General features: G+C 42.8%; 1 protein-coding gene across 1 annotated transcript in view; it reads left to right on the forward strand.

The window, feature by feature from the left end:
• CFAP54 (cilia and flagella associated protein 54) overlaps positions 1 to 13,086 on the forward strand; it is a 399,494-nt gene that overhangs the window by 35,169 nt on the left and 351,239 nt on the right. Inside the window, exons 7-10 of the mRNA XM_088453676.1 lie at positions 193 to 306; positions 9,074 to 9,175; positions 10,006 to 10,204; positions 11,550 to 11,648. Coding sequence (XP_088309802.1) covers positions 193 to 306; positions 9,074 to 9,175; positions 10,006 to 10,204; positions 11,550 to 11,648 — 514 coding nt within the window. The remainder of the gene's footprint in view (positions 1 to 192; positions 307 to 9,073; positions 9,176 to 10,005; positions 10,205 to 11,549; positions 11,649 to 13,086) is intronic.

The raw sequence follows: 13,086 nt of genomic DNA on the forward strand, positions 1-13,086 counted from the left end.
CTTTAAATGTGAGTTTTATTTTTTCCTTAAACATATACTTCCTGAACAACAGAGATGACTTCTGAATTTCCTTATACATAGAACTTTATACTGCAGTTAATATTTTTTTGTTTATTGGCCGCTTGTTTCAATCTATAAAATACAAGATTATTGACACATCTAATTTTTGCTAATTGTGTCTTTTTTTCGTAGGTGTTTGCTCGCCGTGCTCTTGGTAAGATCAATGAGCTTAGTCAGCTTGAAAATATAAGTGATTCCTCATACAACGAAGAGACAAAAAAAGCTTTTAAAGAGTCTACTCTTAAGGTAAACAAGCATTTTGTCTGCTTAAGCAAGCAAAGTGTTGGTAGGCGCTGAGTTACAAATCTCACTAATATATTCATAGACACAAACAGTTATTACTGTAGTCTTGCTGAATTTTTATTGCTAGTTAGTACTATTCACATATGAACCCATATATCCCCTTTTTATTTTATACTTTCCTATGATTCTTAAACACTGATCATTTAAATGTTAATATATGTATAAATGTTTGAAATTTGTTTATACAACAGACAGTGCCAAATTAAGGTCCACAAGGGCCTGGGGCTGAAAAGTATTAAAGGCCTATTGTGTGATGCTGCAGATGGTATAACCAATTCTGTAGATGTGTGACTGGTGATTTGGGGACATGACCAGTGCTGTCGGGTGTGGTCTGTACAGGGATTGTGGGGTCTCTCTAGCACCATGGAGGGCATAGCTAGCTTTAACCAACTTAACCACTTCCCCTTTTCGATTGTACCAATAGTGTAATGTGAGGGTCTACTCATGAGCATAAAGAAACACCATTGGTTGATGTGAACCTAGTAAAAAAAATAGGTACTTATTAATTATCCGGTTTTAGACTCGATAATTGTAATTTCTTAAGGCTGCTATTCGCGCCAATAAGAAATTATATTCCGCCCAAATACATCAAAATTCAAATGCAGGGACAGAGGCTCCGATATTTTCAGAATGAAGTCACAGCATCAGCGCTACTGTGTATGTGCGGTCTACGCTTGTTGGTCGGCCATTGCCAGGGAGGGTCCCAGAGGAACTCTCTCCCAGGGCTGTAACTAAGGTAGTGCGACCTGTGCCATGGCACAGGGCAGGGGGCGCTGTTTGGGCCTGTCAATTTTCTGTTTTGTATTATCATCCTCACTTGTAGCTTCATCTTATTTTATTCCTAGCATCTCCTGGCATCTCCTGTCTCTTCCCTGGCCCTTCCCCATGAGGCCATGCCCCTTTTTATCTCCTTATTTAAAAAATAGGGGGGGGCGCCAATGCTCTTTCTGGCACAGGGCACCAAAAAAGTCTAGTTATGGCTCTGCTCTCTCCTGGTAATTTTTGCTAAATGTAGCCCATAGGCGAAATGTAGCCCATAGGCTACAGCTGTTAACGCTGAAGATAACGTTAGCTACCGGGGCCAAGCTTGGTAAATCTGCCAGCTTCGCAACCCCCATAGCAATCTATGGGGGCTGTGGCTACTGTTGGAAAGAGAGGGACTGCAGCAGATATGGAGATATCTGCTGCTGCCTCTCCATGGTACATTGGTGTGATACTTAATATTTGTGGGTTTCTACATTCCCCTTCCAATCTGTATATCCTGTCGTGTGCACTCCCCTTTTCTAATCAATCCAATTCACATACACGAATAGTCAATAAGAAAATGACATGTCAATTAAGTCATGAAAAGCATGAAAACACTATCACCTTAAAATCTCCCTAGAAAAATGTATACAATTTAACATGTTTATCGCTACATTTTAGTCAACTAGTCTGACATAAAAAAGATCTGTACCATTTATTTAATGGCAACATACAGTAGCAAACACTCCATGATTCGGGTCGGATAAGTCTCCTAGAATACTTTGTACTTTTTTCATATACCTCCTCAACAGTGATGTGCGGCGAGGTAAATGGCTGGGGAGGCACTGGCTAGTATCAGAGCCAGATATACAGATACATATATGAACCTGAGGGCTCATGTGGGCATTATACAAAGCTGCAGCAGTATATAGTGCCGGAAATTTGGTGTGTCTTGATCAGGGGTGTGCGGAAAAGGTAGACGGGAGAGGAGGTGCCTCACCTGCCATACACTTTTTACTCCAGAGTTTTGTTTATAAAAATTATTAGGATAATACAAAGAAGATATTTATAATATTTTCTTTACATTTTTCTTAGGTATACTCCACAATTTTAATATAAAAATTCTAAGTATTACAGGAAAGGCTCTGCGTCACCTGACCGCACATCCCTGAATACTAGGTAATTGTAAATAATCACTCTACCTGCCGACTTTACAACTCTCCCAAGAGACTTGTGCTCAGCTGCTGTGCAGTTAAAAAACTATCCAACAAATCCAGTTAACAAACCATAAAACCCTTTCAGCAATACAGGAATAAAAACTGGCTAAAAGTCCCCTAAACATTTCTGAGGCACGCATTTTCCTTAAAAAATAAAAAAAATAAAAATAAACAACGCTGCTGAGCTTTCTTAACTACACCCTGTGTATGAAACTCCAGGACAGGACTAATAGGCAAAAAAATTGGGAGGCACATATAGAAGCCATGGTAATTCCTACACCGTTCACCTGATTTGGATGTAATTACCCTCAAATTAAATCTGAAAGTCTGCAGTTAAAGCACATCTTGTTTGTTTCATTTCAAAGCCATTGTGGTGGTGAATAGAGGCCAAAATATGAAAATTCTGTAAATGTCCCAATATTTATGCACCTGACTGTACGTCACAGCAGCTCAGCACACGCTGCTGTGTGCTGGGCTGCACTGGGAGAGTGCTTGAAGCTGCTAAAGCAGCAGCTGGAGCAGTCTCCTATGCCTATGGGGGGAGCGATCATGCTGATCGCGCCCCCCATTGGCTGTGCGCCGGGCTGAGGAAAACTGCCCCTGTCCTTGAAAGGGCTGGGTAGTCTGAAGTTTAAAAGATGAATGACAAGTCGTATTTGTCAGGATGCGGCCTGGGATCAGCCGCTACTCACCTCCGCGCCGGTGTCCTTAGGCTTAGGTGTTCAGTCGCTGGGAGTGAAAGTGAGTGGTGACTGAGTGTGCTCCCTGGGGTCTGCTAGGGCTTCTGTGCATGCGTCCTAGTTCCCAGGGTGCCGGGCATGGGCGCAGCCATGTTGGTCCATATCACCTAACTAGTCTCTCCCAATGGTAGTCCTGTGGTCACTCAGCTGATCCTCTGATCCAATGACCAGCTACCCAGGGGTATTTAGGGCCTGATTCAGACCGGGTCACAAGCGCTGTGTGCTTGCAAGTGGCCCGATGGTCTGCATACTCGCATGCGCAAAGCATCGCAGTGCGCGATCGCATACCCACCGCTCGCTCAGCAAAGACAGCCCAGCAGAGTGAGTGACAGGAGAGGCTGTTTGTGGGTGGTAACATGGGCAGTCCATTAAAAACGGGGGAGTGGAGGTGCGAACGCCGGCGTGCCTGAGTGTTTCAACGCCGTTTTTAAGGTGTGCATAATATACAGGCGGCGTCATAGTCCACGTCACTTGCCTGTTTTTTACACTGAAGTCCTCGCAGTGATAGCGTTAGGGTAAGGCAACCACAAGTACTGCGTTAGCTTCCGATGGTGCTCGATGTACCAATGTTTAAAGACACTTCCTGGAGATGACGTACGCTGGTGGGCGTCTCTGCCTACTCTAATGGCCGTCTGCATACGCAGAGCGATCGCTCGCACAGCCAAAGTGGGTGTGCTTATGCCTTGGCGAGCGATCACATCCCATGACGTCAATTTGGAAAATTTGCATACGTAGGATGAGAGTGTCCGCAAAAAGCAAGTGTTTCTGAATCAAGCCCAGGAACAGGAAATTGCTGTTCAACTTCGCTGTTCCAGTGTCTGTAATATTCTCCGGTGTTTCTCCATGTAGTGTCACCAGTGTGTTGTTTCAGCCTTCTCGCTGTCCTCCATTGTTACTTGTATCAGCTTCCATGCTAATTCCCAGCGTGTCACTTCAGTTCATTGAACTCCATTTTTGCATATAACAGCTCTTGAGTTGTTATTAGTGTGCTGTTCAGCTCCCCAGCTGCCTCCCTGTGTTACATGTGTCAGCTTTTATGCTGATTACTAGTTTAGCTCTCAGGCTGAATCCCTATGTTACATGTGTCTACATTTCCCTGTGTTTCTCAGAGCAAGCCTGCGACTGGATATCTAACAATTCTCAGTACACCCCTGTGTCTACATTTCCCTGTGTTTCTCAGAGCAAGCCTGCGACTGGATCTCTAACAATTCTCAGTACACTCCCGTGTCTACATTTCCCTGTGTTTCTCAGAGCAAGCTTGCGACTGGATCTCTAACAATTCTCAGTACACTCCCGTGTCTGTATTTCCCTGTGTTTCTCAGAGCAAGCCTGTGACTGGATCTCCAACAATTCTCATTGCACTCCTGTGTTTACATTTCCCTGTGTTTCTCAGAGCAAGCTTGCGACTGGATCTCTAACAATTCTCAGTACACTCCCGTGTCTGCATTTCCCTGTGTTTTTCAGAGCAAGCCTGTGACTGGATCTCCAACAATTCTCATTGCACTCCTGTGTCTACATTTCCCTGTGTTTCTCAGTGCACTACTGTGTTTACATTTCCGTGTGTTTCTCAGAGCAAGCCTGCAACTGGATCTCTATCAATCCTCAGTACACGCCTGTGTTTCTCAGAGCAAGTCTGTGATTGGATCTCTATCAATTCTCAGTACATACCTGTGTCTGCATTCCCTGTGTTTCTCAGAACAAGTCTGCATCTGGATCTCTAGCAATTCTCAGTACACTCCTGTATCTACATTTCCTGTGTTCCTTGGAGCAAGTCCGCATCTGGATCATCTCCAGTAACCATTTCAATTCAAGTGTTTCCTAGTGTTATTACATTTCTAGGGTTCCCAGTGACAACTCTCTCTAATATAGTTTCCGGCCTTCCTGCCACTTCCAGGTACCTGTCCAGAGGACCGCGACCTGCTCACTTGGTGCAGTGAAACCCAAATACCAACTACAGGGGTCACTGGTGAAGACCACCAAGTGAGTTAGACTCCGCGCCTCTGGGCAGGTCTAGCCAAACCTGAGTTTGGCCGCAATAGGAAGACCTAGTCACTGTCACTCACCTAGTTGTTCCCTAGCCACCCTAACCCTCTGGCTTTTGTCCTCACCTGAGGAACTTCCCATACGGATCATGACACTATTCTTTGTTTTTAAAGATTTCTTCAAAGGCAAAAAGGAACTCTTTCCTCCTGTAGCCTCAGGAATTATTTTATCTAAATTAGGACCAAATAAAAATTTACAAGCAACAGGCAAGTTCTCCAAGAATTTCTTTGTTTCTGTATCTGCCTCCCATGCCTTTAACCACATTACTCATCTGGCAACCACTGCTAGACCTGATATCTCAGATTGCATAACAAAGGTGTCTAATGTAGCCTCATTTAAGTAATCTTCTATTGTGAGTTGTTCAGCTATGGAAAACAACTGATATTTAGATGAACCTGTCTGGATACCATCTACCAATATATCAATCCATTTTTCCATAGCTTTTGGTACCCAAGCAGAAGCCAAACTAGGCCAATGTGTAGCACCTGCTGCCAAATAAATGGATTTGAGAGTACTCTCACATTTACTATCTGCATGATCCTTAAGAGAGGCACCGCCTGGAATAGGGAGGGGTTTCGCTTTAGACAACCTAGCTATAAGAACATCTACTTTAGGAGACTGTTCTCTATGCAAAATATCACTATCAGGGAAAGAATACATAGACGTAAACCCACGTGGTATCTGGAATTTCTTCTCAGGATTTTCCCACAGTTCAGCAATTATTCAACACAATTTTACTGAGGTAGGAAAACACAAGGGCTGCAGGGTCTCTGGTCACGGGATCTCCTGGCATCTCCTGGATCTCCCATGGGGCTGTCCAGTGCCCATTACGGCCCCCATACCCCTGAAAAAGCCAGCTGCACTGAGACCTCCATCCATCGGGGCACTCAGAAGACCTGGGCATGCAACGCTCTTCCCTTGGCTGTGGCTACACCATCCGCAGACAAGTTCTGGACTGCCAACAAGTTTGCCCAGGAATACACAGTCCTGCTGCACCCGCCATGAAACAACCATGTCTTCTTTATTTTCCTGTACTCCATTAGGAACATAGCCACTGTGTCCAAGCATGCCGCCATTCTTTCCTGCCGGCCAACATCTATTATGCCCCCCAACCCCTATGTGTAAGTTTTAGATTCCCTACCTCCATATTTTGCATTGTCGTGCCCTTCCCTTATGTCTTGTATTGTTCTCCCCCCTATATCTTTTATTGTCCTTGCCCCCCTGCCCTCTATATCTTGTATTGTCCCCTCCCACCACTCTCTATGTCTTGTATTGTCCACTCCCCCCCGTCCCCTATGCCTTGTTTAGTTTGGCCTCTTGCGACAAGTTACTTCTTTCTTTTTCTGTCCTTTTGTGCTCCTCTGAGGCCGCACTGCTGTGCTACTCCTCAAGGTACCAACACACTGCAGCGTCACAATGTCATCAACTGATGTATGCATCACTTCCAGGAGATTGCATGGCCAGTGAGAGTGGGGACTGTCAGGATCAGGGCGGATGCCTAGCTGTGAGCGGCACTGTGGGAGGAGGAGAACGGGTCGGAGACCAACCCCATGGCCCACCGCCGTGCACTAGATGGCGCGACCCAGGCAAGATTCACTGTCACTGCCAATCAGTGACACTCGTATAGAGGGACGCAGTCACCTGAGTAGGTAGGTCGCCGGGCCGTACCACCTTACTTGCAAAAATGGTCTCAGAAATGTGGGCATATTTTTTAGGGCAGGCCTAGATCTACAGCTCCACACCCCATTGTTAATCTGGCCTTGCAAGTAGATGAATATAGGGGAACACATATAAGCAGTAGAATTTGGTAATGTTGCATTTTAATATGTACTATTGTGATGCCTATTACCTTGAAACAAGCAATGGTCTCCACCTGAGAAATTTGAGCTCTGAGGGGTAGGAAGATTTAGGAGTTGTTGTCATCCAATTAGGTGCTGCAATGTCCTAGAAAAACATGACTATCCCACTGAAAGCTAGACAGTTGGGAGGTATGAAACAAACTTGCAGAAACTTGAAAGGTAGTGTAATTATCCAACTTGTATAACTGTGAAACACTGACATACAATAAACTGACATTGTATTCATAATTTTTGGAATTTTTATTGTTGAAATAATCTGTTTTGAAACATATATTGTCACTCACTGGTATAATATTCATGTCGGGTCATATTGACCCGAACAGTTCGTTAGTACTAACTGCTCATAACTTGTAAAAATGAAACATTTGGAACAAAAGTTTTTCATCATAATAACTATTTGCCATAAAAAAATCAGTCAAAAGATATGGAAATTATAGTTACATAAATAACAAACTGACACCAAAATGAATTTAATTTTGGGTCAAATAGATCCGAACAGAACAGCAGGGTTAAGCACCCATGGTCGGCTACTGCACTGTCCATGGTGGGTGGTATGCCTTCCATGAGGTATCCCCGATACACACATGACACCGTAGATCAAGGTATGTTGAATGTCCGCATAACTTCAGAAATGGAATGTTCAATCTGTCAGGCACCGACTATCAAGCCACGTTTGAACTTCGATAATTCACATCACATTGCCATGAGCAGCCTAGCCGGTGTTTAAACTGACTCACGAGATGTCAGATTACAACTGATACAGGTCTGGGCATTTCCAAGACGTCACAGTATGGTGACGCCACCTAACATTACCTTTACATACTGCTATCCCATGTCTTTTGGCAATATTGCTGTTATATTATGACGTACCATTGGATCAAATCAATATATGAATTATGCAATGTTACGGGGTTTCTTTAAACGCCACCATTGGCGCACCATTGACACTAGTATCAGCCCTATGGCAGGTGCAGATTTTCCATTTGACTATGGCCTCCGTGGCTGCAGCTGTGTTTTTGGGAATTCAGCTGCTTTCACTGACATGCCCATCAACACTCACCCATGAGATGGATTTTTTTATGTTCACTTCCAGCCACCTCCCAGTAACACTTTGCCACCCTAACATGCTGTAATACATGAAGCTAATTTGTACTAAAAAATCATTATATTTGGCAGTTGTAGGAAATGGTTTTCCATCAAGTGAGCACAGACATATCAGTATATTGTATTTACTTGCCTGTAAAGTAGAGCTAGGTACACACTTGAGCGACGGGCATTCGTTCCGACATCGGAACAAATGCCTGTCATCAGTGATTGTGTGTCCACACCGGACGACTTTAATGAACGATGTAACGACCACCGTTACGCCATTCATCAACAATGCATTGGCCACTAGCGATATTGCTAGGTTTGATGTGCAGAACATTAGACCTGGCGACCACGGGATCATGCAATCGCCGGTACACAATGAGCGTTGTAGGCGATATGTTGTTACGAAATGGCATATTCTCCCGACATCGCTCCAGTGTGTACCTAGCTTAAGTGTCACTAGTACAAATTCCATTCTTTTTGGCAAATTGTTACAGTATATGTATTAGAAATTACCATACAAATGTCTTGTAATTTACAGATTACCCCAGTGTTTTCGGTTGACTTTAAATATTTTTCAATTCTTTCTGTGCTTAATTTTATGTCGCTTTAAAGTTAGTATTTTTGTAGTAGATTTTATGTGCCAGACAGGTTCTGTTGTAACACATATAGTGAATGATTACGTGTTTATAAAGATGGGTCAGGGAGAGTTACTATGTTGAATCAATGAGAGACATTCTTCTCCATTTTTTTCTTTTTATTGTTTTAATAACAATCTGAAAAGAGGACAAGAAAATTATGTCAGAATAAAATTCAATAAATGAGAAATAAAGTACAACTTGTCCAGCAGATCACCTGCATGATAACAACAAGTAAATCTTATAGTGTATCATTAGTTTCTTGTATGTGCCAATTTTCTACAGATTGTCTATTCTAGTGATCAATAACGTGATCCTTGAATGCTGTCATATACAGTAATGTTATTTTATAGGGCTAACCTTATGTGATTCTTTATCAGATGGCAGTAATGATTTTCAAAAGAGCAGTGTTCGAATCCAGAAGAAAACCAAAGGGCATACTTCGCCCAAAACTAAAAAATAACCTGAAAGAAACCGAAAAGGTTGGTTTGGAAACACATTATTGTATTATTGTAGTATTTGTAATATTCTGTAGTATTTTTCAATTTGTCTAATGTTTTATAATGTAGCATTTTGTCATACGGAACAATGACTGCAATTTTGAGGATGAGTATTATCCACATTAATATTCTATTGAATAAAATACATATACCTAGGAGAGATTCAATTATCAATGTGGTTTACCCCACAGCTATTTGTCCATGCCAGCCGATTAAATTAGTGGAGTTTACCCCGTGCGTTAAGACCCAGAGGAGCTGCAAGAAAAAGTCAGTGATGAAAGGCTCCCAGATTGTATACAGAATCAACGGGTGACCGTACGTTAATGTCAGTTTTAGTGACTAGCTACGGGCGTGAAACCCGGAGCTTTTCCACGCACGGCAAACCCTCCGGCTAATTGGATTCCCATCTCCAATTATTAACATCTAAACAGTTTGTGTCCAACTGAATATTCCAAACAACATGTGAATACAAATACATTACCAACTGTGCAGGCTCGGAATAGTTCAGATTTTCCCGCCAAATTCAGATTTTTCCCGCTAAAAATCGGGTCTCAGAAAGAAGCAAAACATCATCTTTCATGGACAAATATCATTCCTGGACAAAAGTCCACAAAAAAGATTATGCATGTCCATGAAGGATGACGTTTTGCCTCTTTGAGACATGACTTTTGGCGGGAAAAATCCGAATTTGGTGGGAAAATCCGAACTAATCTGAGCCTGCACTTCTCTATAGTATAGCAATCAGGATTTGGTCTATGTGTCAGAATTATTTCCAGAAGGCAATGCTGATGGTTTAAATGTTTTATTCCCAGTTACCGTGGCCTCGTACAAACACTGAACGGCTTCTGATAGAGATGTTCGGAAACAATTCCTCCCAGTTCCTTGCTATTATAGAAGCTCTGGCAGACAGTAATAGACGAGTGTTTCAGGGTGGACCTCCGGTACCTGACGAACCAGAGATACATGACGTAATTGCGGAGCTTTTCTTTGCAGGCATTGATATCCTTTCAGGTAATTTTTGTAATTAATAAAGAAAGTTAGCCAAGTTTTTTTTCTAAAGTTAAAATATATAGGCAACAATACAAGATCATACAGAGCAAGGTAACCCTGAAAACTGTAGATATGGATATCAGAAGTCCTCAAGGACCCTAGAAAGCACAAGGCTGCAGGCAAGTAACTGTGGCTAAATATTAAAGGTGTTTAATGTACAGATAGAACTGTATAAGTCCTTGTAACACATAGGTGTTCCTAAACCCATTACTGTTTATATGAATGGGATGTATCTAAATTAGTGTCATTTGCATGTTATATACAAACACATGGCATCCAAAGAAGCTTTGCCAGAATACACCATGATAAGCATTTATGTAAAGACATACGGTAAATAGAATACAGAAAGCAGTTATAAGGTAATAATTTGCGCTTGCTGAGCTGTTCATTTTTCTCTTGTGTTAATATATAAACACAAACACACATAAAGTACTGTACACATTTTTATGAGCTTATTTATATAAAATGTAAATATAAATATGAAGCTCATAATGGATTCATAAAGCTTAGTGAATATTGTTTTTCTGCCTAACCATATAAGCTTTTTGTGTTATGTGGCGTGCTGCTGCACTGGTCCTTTTATTTTTATATCACAATTGACTTAATCCTTCTTTCTGTATTGTTACAATAGGTTTTTTTGTTTTGTAACTTTGTACTACTTTTCTGTTATACTGTGAGTCACAGTATATTGTTAGTTTTAGAAAATACCCAAAGTTCTTTTCATGATTTCTACACATTTCCATGCATTGTACCACATAATGTTATGCAAGTTGTGCTGAAAGGTCCTGAAAACATGTTAATGAGGACAAGCAGTTTTTAGCTAAACCAGTGCCGCTGCATGGAGATTTTCCATCCTGTGCTGTCCCTGCCCCTGAACTCACAACACTATGACATCATGCAGGGGCACCAGGAAGTATAGCACAGCACTGCCCTGAATGTATTAAGGATGCTCCGGATGGCTGTACAGGCTGCAGGGTGCCATTCCAGGTACCCTGCAAGCCTAATGCAGGTGCTGTGCGGTGTCAACTGTGCCACCATCAGCGCCCTACACTCTGGGAAACGGCACCGCTCACACACCCTAACTTATGGCCCTGTGCTAACCCTAATTCTAATGTCGATATTTTCACAATGTCAACATGTGATATGTCAATTTTTTCCAGGTTAGAAGTTGACATTTTAACCATTTGAGTATTATAACATTTGATATTCAATGTTGAAAATCTGACTGCATACTGTGCTGATGACTGTAAGCTACAAATGGTATAAACCTCAAAATAAAAACATTTTTTTCTTCATTTTATATCAGGGGGAGGACAAAAAGCTGAGCGTGGTACTGCGGGTAACCACCAGGGTGAGCTGTATAATTTGATGCAAAAGTCCTCTCTTCTGGAGCTAGCAGTGGAGGGTGAGGATTTAATCTATAAAATCTGTAATGAATATACTTAAAACTCAGTACAACTTTTTTTGTTCTTACCCATAAAATCCTTTTCTCTGAGTCCATGGGGGACAATGGAACCATGGGTGTAGGTGAAGCTGGAGGAGCCTGGGCACCAAATAGTTAAAGTTTGAAGCAGCAGCACAGGCTCCTCCCCCCCTATACCCCACCCCCTGCATCATGCAGCCAGTTAATACTAACAAAGCCCAAGGACCAGGAGTAGGAGGAGAGGAGGAAAGACCAGGCACGCAGAAAACACATAAAAAAGGGTAGAAACCCCATGACCTAAATGTGTGCCAGAAACCAACCCCTAGCCAGACAGGGGAGTAAGGGTGAGCATCCAGTGTCCTCCATGGATACAGAGAAAAGGATTTTACAGATAAGAATAAAAATTCAGTTTTCCCTTTTTTCCATATGGGACACTGGAACTATGGGACGTCCCATGTTTCTTTAAGGGCAGGAACACTCCTGTGTTGCGAGGAGGGCCTGTCGCCGAACCTAGTATCTCTAGAGGTGAATGAGACCAACATTGATCATCTGCTGAAGATATGCGTAGATGTCCAAGCAGAGGACTGGCAGCGTTGTTCCACAGAGAAACTCCGCCCAGCCCCACTGACCAATTGGAATGTACTCTAACCAAGTCCTGAATTGGCTTGTTCGAACAAGGGAAGAGCCGGATGAACAAAAAATTAATCTGACCTATGAAAATCCTGAAGCCAGAAATGGGGCTTTCTTTAAGTACAACAAACTGAGGAAGGCAGACAAGTCCAGTGACCCAATCTTCAGAAGAGGGGGCACCATGATCCAGGTTGAGATGAAATTGAAAAGCCATCTTAGGGAAACAATCAAGACTGGTGCAGAGGATTGCAGAGTCCTGCTGGAATTAATGTGATTCCGTCCTCAAAGGAGGAACCCCGTCGGGCAAGAGAGAGCGAGAAGGAATACTATCTCAAATGGATGAAAGTGAAACAGCCCTTAAAACCAGAGACAAGCCCCATGGGGAAACTGGGGGAAGGACAGCAAACTGAATCTGAAGCACCCCCTGGAGGAAATACTGAACAGCCTGCCTAAGAGCAATTTTGCGATGTAACAGACCAGAAGGGTAATGACCAGGGAAGAAACACCTAGTTCCAGTAGAACAGCCAGAAGGCTTCCAGATTCCGTACTGAACACAATTCCAGGTTGGTACACATCACCCAAAAATAGGCTCACAGTGACCCTGGTCTCCTGGCATAAATCCTGATGGGCACTCTGCATCCGAAAAAACCCTTAGATTTTCCGAGGTTGTTGCAACAGCCACCCCGTCAAGCTGGTTGAGTGAGCTTCAGTTTAGTCCCAGAGGAAAATTCCAAGAAGATAGGTGGTCTACCGACAGCTGGCAAACAGTCCCCATACCAAGGCTTGCAAG

This window comes from Taudactylus pleione, unplaced genomic scaffold, assembly GCF_031769625.1.
Source record: "Taudactylus pleione unplaced genomic scaffold, aTauple2 ptg000040l, whole genome shotgun sequence".
Classification (NCBI taxonomy): domain Eukaryota; kingdom Metazoa; phylum Chordata; class Amphibia; order Anura; family Myobatrachidae; genus Taudactylus; species Taudactylus pleione.